At 37.3% G+C, this 10085-nt stretch overlaps 1 protein-coding gene across 2 annotated transcripts; it reads left to right on the top strand.

The window, feature by feature from the left end:
* Nucleotides 1-435: 435 nt before the first annotated feature.
* On the top strand, nt 436-9141 carry nup35 (nucleoporin 35). 2 transcript variants are annotated; one of them, XM_025008793.2, is made up of 9 exons: nt 436-729; nt 3398-3565; nt 3656-3792; nt 6432-6450; nt 7428-7536; nt 7633-7702; nt 8444-8572; nt 8667-8798; nt 8891-9141. In XM_025008793.2, the coding sequence occupies exons 1-9, from the start codon at nt 717-719 to the stop codon at nt 8966-8968; spliced, it is 855 nt and encodes a 284-aa protein (XP_024864561.1). In that variant the 5' UTR covers nt 436-716; the 3' UTR covers nt 8969-9141. The 2 variants fall into 2 exon arrangements, with proteins under 2 accessions (XP_024864561.1, XP_017284528.1); XM_017429039.3 differs by having other exon boundaries at nt 6393-6450.
* Nucleotides 9142-10085: the final 944 nt, after the last annotated feature.

Here is a 10085-nt window from a genome sequence, read left to right as displayed (position 1 = left end):
GCAAAGCTGAACAAATACCATAACCTGAGCTATCAAAACAACAACAACAAAAAATGTTTAAACACACACTCAATCTTTTAAAATATGTCTTTAAGTCTAAGCAAATGTATAAATAATTAAATTTAGATTTCTTTAAGACAGATTTTTTTTATCAGAAGGCCCTGAGAGAGAAAGGGAGAACTGGAGAAATAAAGGGAACAAAGATTTTCTTTAAATAAATGGTTCAGGTCAAAAATCTGGAAAGGTTGTAAAGAAGTTATCAGATAAAGAATTACAGTTTCCATTTTGTTTTGTTTTTTCATAATCATGAAGTTCTGTAAAAAATATTGCACGAAGGAATACGTTTACAGTTTTTGTCATTTTACTCATTTGTCATGAAGGTAAAACTTTACAGTGTGCACAACCCAACTTTCACAAACGCATCTTTTCTCTGACGTCATGTAAATGCGCCGGAAATACTTCAGCGCTCTCCATCAGCACGTCTGGGCTCCACAACCAACCTACAGTCGGAGGAGATATCTGGCAAGAAACTGTCCGATACAACGGAATCCATTTTTTTAGATAAACTTGAGCTCTATACAAGCTCTACTCGACAACAACAGGAAGTAAAAGCAGAAGAAAGTCAGCTTTTTGGGTCAGGTTTGCTGGCTTGGCTGTCACTCTTTTTTTTGGCGTCACTTCCTACTTTTGAAAATCGCGGCTACAAAGAAGGAAAGATGGATTTACAAGGTAGCTTAATTTTCTAACTTTTTTCCTTTTTGTCATTTTGCTATAGTTTTGTGTTCCTGTTGTCATGTTAAACTTAATCTGTTTATTTTAAATCTGGCTGCTGGCTTTATGTTTGCTGTTTGGCTGCTTCCTTGTTGAAACACACTTGACTGATTAAAAATTAAGTTTTGTGCCACAGCTGGTTTGTTTTTCACTGAAACTAGTGGTCGGAAAACTTAATTAATAATGCTACTTTTTTAACTGATATCATTTGTATTTATATTTTTTTCACTACATATTTCAGTATCAACAATCAAGATAATCGCTTCTTTCCTCTTACTCTTATGAAATAAGATGTAATTTGGTAAAGTTTATTGTAAATCTGTTCTGTGCAACCACATATCAGAAAAAGTTCAGTTTAAATAGAAAACACAGATAAGAAGAGTCCTAATTCTTTTTTGTTAATCATTTGCAGACATTAAACCCAGCATGTTATCATCAATTATTCATCAATTCATTGTCCTTTTTGGAATATGTTGGAAGCCTGAAATACATGAGTGAATGTTTATTGACAAGTAACATGAAGCTGACAGGACAAATTTTAAAATGTCCTGTTTTACAATATTTATAGTTACATAACAGTTCCAATAAATGTAAGAATACCTATGCAAGTTTATTTATCAACCTATACTGTTGAGAGTTTGTGCCTGATGTGCATATTTTACACGCTGCAGCTGAGCCAATATAATACCCAATATAGAAGATCTAATGAACTGGAGAACACTTTTGGAAATGCCTGGCTTATCACTACATCAGGAAAATGGGTCATGCAGGGCTGGTTACAGGAATGCATGCAGTGTAAAAAAACAACACATAACAGTTTTGCCATATGTAATGCCTGTAAAGTGAAGCACAACTTGATCTTGTGCAGGGTATGTGGAGCTCTGTACCTTTGTTTGCGTAAGTGCATGCAAGGTTGCATATGCATGTAGAGATGTATGCATATGCTAAATGCATGGTGTGTAATGGTAACTGTTTCATACCCAGTATTAACCGCTGTGAACAAAGTTGTCATGGCTTGGTGCAAAATAACATCTGAATATAAAGCAAGGTATGACTTGACCAGGCATCAACCACCTTAAAGCATATAAACAGCTCACATAATGGGTTCGTTGGAAGGTGGCTCTCATAGAACCAACACGACAAGATCAACGTGTGAAAAGACCTCATGGACATCATCTTGTCAAAAAAGTTGTAATCAAAAACGGATTAACTTATTTTATTTTACATAGGCCTCTGTCCGAATTTGTCTAACCTTCACCAAATTTACAGGACTCTTAAGCACTCTCGAAAAGTATGGAATTTGTTTTTACTAAGTATGGTTGGGAAAAGACAAGAGTACTGGAAAGCATTTGTTTTTCACAGACTTTTTCCCTATTCCATATTCTAAAAATATAAAAATGTAATTCTTTTGTAAATAATTTACTCAAACAAGAATTGTGCTTTTTGTATTATTCAAAAAAATAAAATAAAAATGGAAACTCTGTTATTCTCAATGGCAGCATCTTGTATGGAAGTGATTTATAAATCCGAAACAAATTGTATAACATTTTGTAACTCTTTCTAAGTTTAAAAAGATGCTATACTACAGAAGAGGATTAAGGCCACAGTGAAATTTTTCACTGAGATCCTAATCCTCATCTGTACCATATTGCAGATTTTTTACCATTAATTTATATTATATGCAACTTGTTAACCAAAGGTAGCTCAGCTCCATGGTAAATGTTGATTTATTTTTTTGGCATCATTTTCCAAAATGATCATGTTTTATTAAAGAAAAGTCAAACCCTGTGATTAATACCATAAGTTTATTGGGAAGAAAATATTCTAGAAATGGTGTTGTTTTCTGTCTTTCTTTTTGCTTTACTTTACTACGTTCCTTACTTTTTTTAACGCAAGAAGTGTTGTCTGTAATCAATTTTTGTGCATTTTTTTGTTGTTGTTTTGGGGGGGGAACTTGCAGAAAATAAAAGCCTGACTAGTGCAAACGTTTCAGTAGATAAGTGAAGTTTGTGAATATATATATATATATATATGTATGTATGTATGTATGTATGTAAATATATATATATATATATATATATATATAAACCTTCTCACCCTCCGCGAGTGGTCTCTTTTTTTCTTTCATCCTCTGAGCTCAGGTCCTCTACCAGAGGCCTGGGAGCTTGAGGGTTGCAATCACTCGGTATTGCTACATCCACCACAACTGCTTTCCTCTGTTGTATCGGTATTCCTGATGTTGCAATACCGAGTGATTGCAACATCAGGAAAAAGGAGCACGAGAAAAAAAATATATATATATATATATATATAAAATGTTTGTGCTTAGACATTAAAAATTCTCTCCACATTGTTAGAACCATTTGGTATGTCTGGAATAGTATGAACCTTGTTATTATGAGCAATTGACATAGTAAAATGATTGAAGACAGACAGTAGGATCTCAGGATAAGGCCCCTTTAGTATTTTCTGATTTTAGACTGTTGCCTTTGCGATACGAGGGCCAGTAACATTCGATCTGCCTTCATATGTTCTCTGATGTGGCTTCAGGAGCAAACTAATAGATAACTTGCAGCCAAGACGGTTGACATGTGTTAAATTGAAACTTTTTGTCCCTGTGTTTTAGGAGGTACTGAACCCATGACTCTGGGCTCTCCTACCTCTCCTAAGCCAACGTCTGGAGCTCAGTTTCTGCCTGGTTTCCTGATGGGTGACCTGCCTGCTCCTGCCAGCCCACAGCCCCGCTCCTTCGCCCTGTCCACACCCATCGCAGAGAGCACAAGTGGAAGTCGAGGTCAGCAGGAACAAGATGCTAACTGCCTGTCACTTCTTGTGGTGGTGTTTTTTTACAGATGGTTTTGTTTATTGGAATACATTGTTTCAGGAGGTGGGGGTGGAGGAGGTGGCTCTGCCCTGCAGCCCATCGTTCCCACTCCAAAAGATAAAAGCGGAGCCCCTCCTGTTCGCAGCATCTATGATGACCTAGTCATAGTGGGGACCCCCCTCAGTGCACACAGACAGGTTAGTACTTAGGCAGGTGAAGACAAAACTTAGTAAATAAATGTAAAATCTGTCTGTTTTTACATTCAACTTTTGCTGCAACATCCAGTTAAACAAAACATCAGCACTGAGAGCAGTTTCAGCTATAATCATTCAGATGATGTTTCCCAGTCAAACAGCTTTGAATAACACTGCACCACACTCCTTGACACAATTACTGATCACACTGATAAGATGAAATCAAACAACACATGTAATATTGGAAAGTGCTTCTTTTTTTTTTTTTTTTTTTTAAATGAAGCCTCCTTTTTTTAAAGAGTTCACTCCGAAGACTTTTCTGGGATGCAAAACGGTTAAACCAAGTCGCTGAAACCAGGTCACAGAAAAACTTTGGTTTTGCCACTTTTCCTTTTTTGAATATCCTTTGGTCTATCCGCCCCCAACCTCTTCCATTTTTTCCCCCAAAAACATTAAGGAAAACGGGTGAGAAATAAAATAATCCACCTCTTTTATGTTAATCCTGCTCACTCTTGCACTTACTCAGTCTATGCCACACCACACCCGTACACTCTTCTTCTTCTGTGATGTTTTATGGCGGTTGGCAAACAACGGAAGGTGTGCATTACTGCCACCTACTGATATGGAGTGTGGTTCGTTACCCGTACACTCACCTTCAAGGCACGTTATTGTACGTCCACCCTCATTGGCTAAAGCCTGAAGCCTTGGCTGACCCTGGGCTGAACTAAATTAGCCCAAATGAGAAACAAACCGAGGGGGGCGGGACAAGACAGCTGTCAATCATTCTGTACCATGAAATTACATTAAATGATCAGGGCTGAGAAAAGTTAGCCCTCTGGAAAGATGCTGGGGTTTTCTCAAGACTGTTTGGCACCAGTTTTGATGTAAATTTCGCAAAATGTTTTTGGCCATCAAGGGCAACACCATACATGGCACAAACCTAACACATCATCATGCTGAGAACACCCATTTTCACAGTGAAGCATGGTGGTGGCAGTATTATACTGTGGGGTTGTTTTTCATCAGCAGGAACTGGGGAATTGGTCCGAATTGAATTAAAGATGGATAGCACAAAACTGAGGGAAACTTGTCGGAGTCTTTTGTGGATTAGGTTTACATACAGTCCCTAATCAGAGAATTAGCACGGTTTAGAAAGGGAGAAAAATGGTTTACTTACATTTGTCAATGTATATTAATTTCTGCATTTTAAGCTTGTGACGTCTCAGCTTTTCTACTTTCTTTCCTGACAGTTTTCTTTTTATTTCACAACACTTCAAGGACATCCCCGCTTTAGAGATTCTGAGCAACAAAGGGTTTGGGGTGTTATTTTGTCCCATTCTTATTGTAAACAAGTCTTAAAGATTTCTTACATTCCTCTGTTTTGTTATTGAAAGATCAGGACTGCAGGCAGACCAGTTCATTTCCCTCTTGTTTGTCAGCCTCGCCTTTGTAATGTGAGCAGAATATGGTTTTATACTGTCTTGTTGAAAAATGTTCAGATATCCCTGGTAAAGATGTGGACTTGACGGCAGCTTTGTGTTACAGGGATAAATATATAATAAAACTAAAAAATAGTCTAAACATTAAAAAAATGTTCAAACTGTGTACATCATGAAAACAAATATTATACCATCAACTTTTTCTGATTTGAGATCGTAAATGTAAAGCAGGGATTAAAATGTAAGTGAAGTGAAATTTATTTATATAGCACTTTTCAGCAACAAGGCGATTCAAAGTGCTTTACAACAGAAACAACAATCAGGTACATAATCAAATACAGAGGTACAGCAAACATCGTAGAAACATCATAATCAAATATAGCTCAATCATGTATAATCTAAATGAAATATAGGATAATATAAATGAAATCATGAAACTAAATAGTAGCTAAAATAATCTCAATAAAATCATGATAAAGTTAAAGCTGAACTAAACAACAATTAGGCTAAGACAGTCAAAATATGAGCTAAGATAAACTAAACTAAACTAAATGTACAGGAAGACTAAATAAGCTAACATAAACTGAAACATGACAATGCTAAACTAAAGATACCAAGAGTCTAACTAACAGTATCAAGGCCGGCTAACAGCCAACATCAGAATTACTAGGATACTGGATTTGGTTCAGGCAGACTTGTTTTCGTCTGCCTTGAAAGTCTTGCTGATACTTCTCAATGGCGAATCCAAACAGCTAAATTCCAGGACCATTCCGCCTTAATTCGAACGAAGCAAGTTTCTCCAAGATGTAACCCATATTATTCATGAGTCCCGGAACCGCAATTCAGTCTGCGGTCCTGTAAAAGGATCACATCCAACTTGCTATTCAGCTCCCAAGCTCTCCCAAGTTCTGTCTTCCCGTCAAGGGGAGGGGAGGGGGGGGCGCAGTTCAGGAGACAGAGAGACGGAGAGAAAAGAAACACATCCGCCTTCCACCAGGAGCAGAGAGGGGAAAAAAAGGAAGGAAGTAAGGAAGCTCGCTGAGAACCAGAGGAGTCCTGTGTTCTCTGTAGGCAAAAGTAACAAAATGTTTCAAAGTGAAGAATCAGAGCTGATGATCAAATGCGATAAAGATTGGAAATGTCTGAACATTTTTTGTTTTTTAGTCCTTTCCAATCATGCAGTCCCCTCTTTCTGCACGTCAGGCCTCAACTCCAGGAACAGGTACACACACACACACTAATGCAGCCATCTGCTCTGCTGATTACTGTCCAGGCATCTATCATAACATTTTAGTCCAAGAGAAATGTACACAAAATTGTAATTGTTTAACTTTCTGATTGTAAATAATTTTTGGAATGCATCTTTATCTGCCGTCTCTGTCAGTTATTGTACCCATGCATTAACACTGAAGCCTTTTTATTACTATTTGCCTGTTATTCTTCTGTTTTCATCACAACTTTCAATTTGCTGCTACTCCTGGAGTTTTGGAAAAAATTAAAATGTCTAGATCAGACTTGATGTGCTATGACCTTTGGTTGCAGTTCATTATATATAAAAAAAAAAAACACAAAATTAGCAAAGAAACAAAAAAAAGAGAAAATTGTCCACATACACAAACATGGGATTTCAGTGAAGAAAGTGAGGAAACTCTGCCCTGTGTGGAGCTCTGTAGCTCAGACATATTCGAAGTTTAAACTGGTATTTTTAATGGGGTTTATTTAAGCTTTCACATAATCACAAATGACTTTAGGGATATTTTAAACATATATCTCCTATATAAGACACTGTAGACACAAAGAAATTAACATGTGACAACCAAATGCTTTTGCCACTAACCATTCAGCATTTTTTTTCAATATGACATGTTTTACCATCCCATACCACTTTATTTATTAAGCAATTTAAAAAAAAAACCAATGATGCTGACCGAAGAACTCTACAATAACGAACACAGGCCAGAGGATAAAATGTGCACTGCTTTCACATAGCCACTGGTTGTTCAAGGCTTACTTTCTACTCTGCATTTGTCTGTCTGTTGTAATAAAAGTGCTGTCAAGAAACAAGGGTTAGGCTTAATTTTTCTTAAGAGTTGATTTGTGTTTCAAGAGGTAGCTGCGTTGGCACATTTCAAAATTTCTTCAAACAAGTTCTAGTGTTTGAATCGTATTTCCCTGTCTGTGTACCTGTGTGGTGCCCAGGTGTGCAGCAGGTGTGTCTTTCTCCAGCTCAGATGGATCCTTTCTACAGTCAGGGAGAGTCCCTGTCATCTGACGACCAGCTTGATCAAACCTGGGTCACCGTGTTTGGGTATTTCTGTTCCATCTCTTTGCTAATACAGTCTACTAATAATACTTCAAATGTGTTGTCGCTTCATTCCATGTGTTTTTTGTGTGTGTGTTTTAGTTTTCCTCCAGCTTCAGCTTCCTACATACTGCTGCAGTTTGCTCAGTATGGTAACATCCTTAAACACACGGTGAGACACACACACACACACACACACACACACACTGGTATGGTTCCATCTGATTAGAGATCAGTACTTAATTTAACCATCATGATATTTGTGTGTTCAGATCACGTCAGGTAAGTGTGTCATGTTTGGGCACTGAAAAGTAAAATTAAAAGTTTTGATTTATAATTTTTTTTAATCTATCTATTTATTTATTTGTTTGTTTATTTTAAAAACAGCCATAAAAATGTAGTTCACACAATCAAACTTTAAATGTTTGTTTCTGCAACCTTTTTTAAGTCTTTCTAAGCCTGTAATGGCTAGGTGATTCAGACACTGCAGATGTGTGTCCATCTTTGAGCTGTCATTTAAAGGGAATGGACAACAACTTCTCCTCATGAGGACAGCCTTGCCTTTGTAATATGGTTTTACATCGATGATACCCTGGGCCTCCCCCTGTGGGGCAGCAGAATGGAAATCCTCCGTTTTGACTGTCCTGTTTGCTGGCATGTTTGTTCGTTACTTTAAAATTGTTTAAAAACCCTAAAAACACTTTTTAAAATCACTCTTGGGCTTTAAAAACTCACTAACAATTTGACTTAAAAAGAATATTGAGAGTGATTGTGAGGAATGTCAGATTTGCTGTCAGAGACTTTGGATCTTTTAATTTTAATGTTAGTTAAAGTCTGAGAACATGGAGGAGACAGATCTGCAGAAACCCGTAAAGCTGCTTGAGTTCACTGAAATGAACTGATGTATTGGCAGATGGCATCGCCTGGTAACTGGATGCACCTTCAGTACCAGTCCAAGTTGCAGGCTAGGAAAGCCCTGTCCAAAGATGGCAAAGTGTTTGGTGATTCCATCATGGTGGGGGTTAAACCCTGCATAGACAAGGTGAGTAGCTGCTGTTACCTGCCTGCCACGCTGTAAACTGATTGGCTGTCAGTGTTTACTGAGCAGTAAGTCTCTTTCTCTCTCTCTCTCTCAGAGTGTGATGGGCAGCTGTGAGGCCATCTCTCCTCCTCCTCTGCCCTCCTCCTCTGTCCTCCCCTCCACTCCTCGCTCTGCCATCAGGCCACTCAGTGCCTCCACCTACAGGAGCTCAGGCAGCGAATATGAGGTGACTTCAGAGCTTCGATTATCAAGCTGTTGCCCTGAGCTTCAGATGAAGAGAGCTGTTAAACAAGTCAATAAATTTGTGTCCATCCTCAGGTGGTGGCAGACAGACAGACGCCCAGAAAGGACGACAGCTTTGTTTCCAAGGCAATGGAGTACATGTTTGGTTGGTGAAACCAACAGCTGCTTAGAGACGGAATGATATGCAGATAGATGAAAGGATTCACTACAGTGTGTGAGCGTGTGTGTGTGAGAGAGAGTGAAAGTGAAGGATCTTGCTGTCTGCTTTTATAACTAGTATTTTTAATGTTTTTGTCTAAATAAAGTTTGTCTTTTTCTTTCATGTAGTTATATTTCATTCAGAGTTGATGTTTTATCAGCAGCACACTGTAGTTCAAATTGGGTTTATATTCTCACAAGGAATAATGTAAAGAAACATTTTGTTAATACCTCTAGGCCATATTTAGAAGACTCTTCCACCTATCTCGCTCTTCACAAACACCTGAACACAAATATTTTAACGTTTTAACTGTCTTTATTTCCCGTTTAATGTTAAATTACCTTTTGTCGAATATTGAGTAGTTTGAAAAGTTTGTATATGATTAAACGGCCCTGACCCCGTTGGGTAGCTTGTATTTTCTGGAAGTTGTGAATTCACTTACAAAAGTGGGTTTTAATTATTATTGGAATTATTAAAAAGCTACAGCATTATTATTGCTGGCAGAATAAAAAAAACTTGTGTAATAATTTAGCTTTTAAAATTCTTGGGTAAATGCACATGTATAGCACTTTATCAAGTCTGACGACTCCAAAGTGCTTACCCTACAGTCAATCATTCACCCATTCACACACTCATGGTGGTAAGCTACACTGTAGCCAAAGGTTTAAAAAAGAATAATATGTTGAGCAGATGAAGTCACAAGTTCCACAAACATGAAGCTGTACATCAATTAAAATTCCTCTGATGAATACTTGGAAAAAAGATTTTAAAAAGTCTATAAGAGATGAACCAATGAGAGGAGAAACTCATAGATATTCAGATTGAATAAAAAAAATAAAATAAAGACATTCTTTTATACCAGAGTTTTAAATTAAGCTCATCTTATGCTGAGAAATGATGGTGTAAAAACTGTTTAGTTGTTAAATGTTAAAATAACACTGAGCAATCCCAAGCAATATTGCAAGAAGTATTAGCTCTTGAAGTATGTGTTGGAAATTATGCTCAGCTACTACCACATTAAACTTTAGCTCAGTATCTAAATTATACCGAGCTTTAGTCATTTTTGTTTTG

This window comes from Kryptolebias marmoratus, linkage group LG6 (genome assembly GCF_001649575.2).
Source record: "Kryptolebias marmoratus isolate JLee-2015 linkage group LG6, ASM164957v2, whole genome shotgun sequence".
Lineage (NCBI taxonomy): Eukaryota > Metazoa > Chordata > Actinopteri > Cyprinodontiformes > Rivulidae > Kryptolebias > Kryptolebias marmoratus.
Note: the sequence above shows the minus strand (reverse complement) of the source record. Positions and strands in the feature narration are given on the sequence as shown.

Bases quoted from the DNA above. Each gene is read 5' to 3' on its own strand.
- nup35 (XM_017429039.3), top strand. The intron at 7,703-8,443 runs GTGAGACACACA...ATGTATTGGCAG, and splicing joins GTAACATCCTTAAACACACG to ATGGCATCGCCTGGTAACTG. The intron at 8,573-8,666 runs GTGAGTAGCTGC...TCTCTCTCTCAG, and splicing joins TTAAACCCTGCATAGACAAG to AGTGTGATGGGCAGCTGTGA.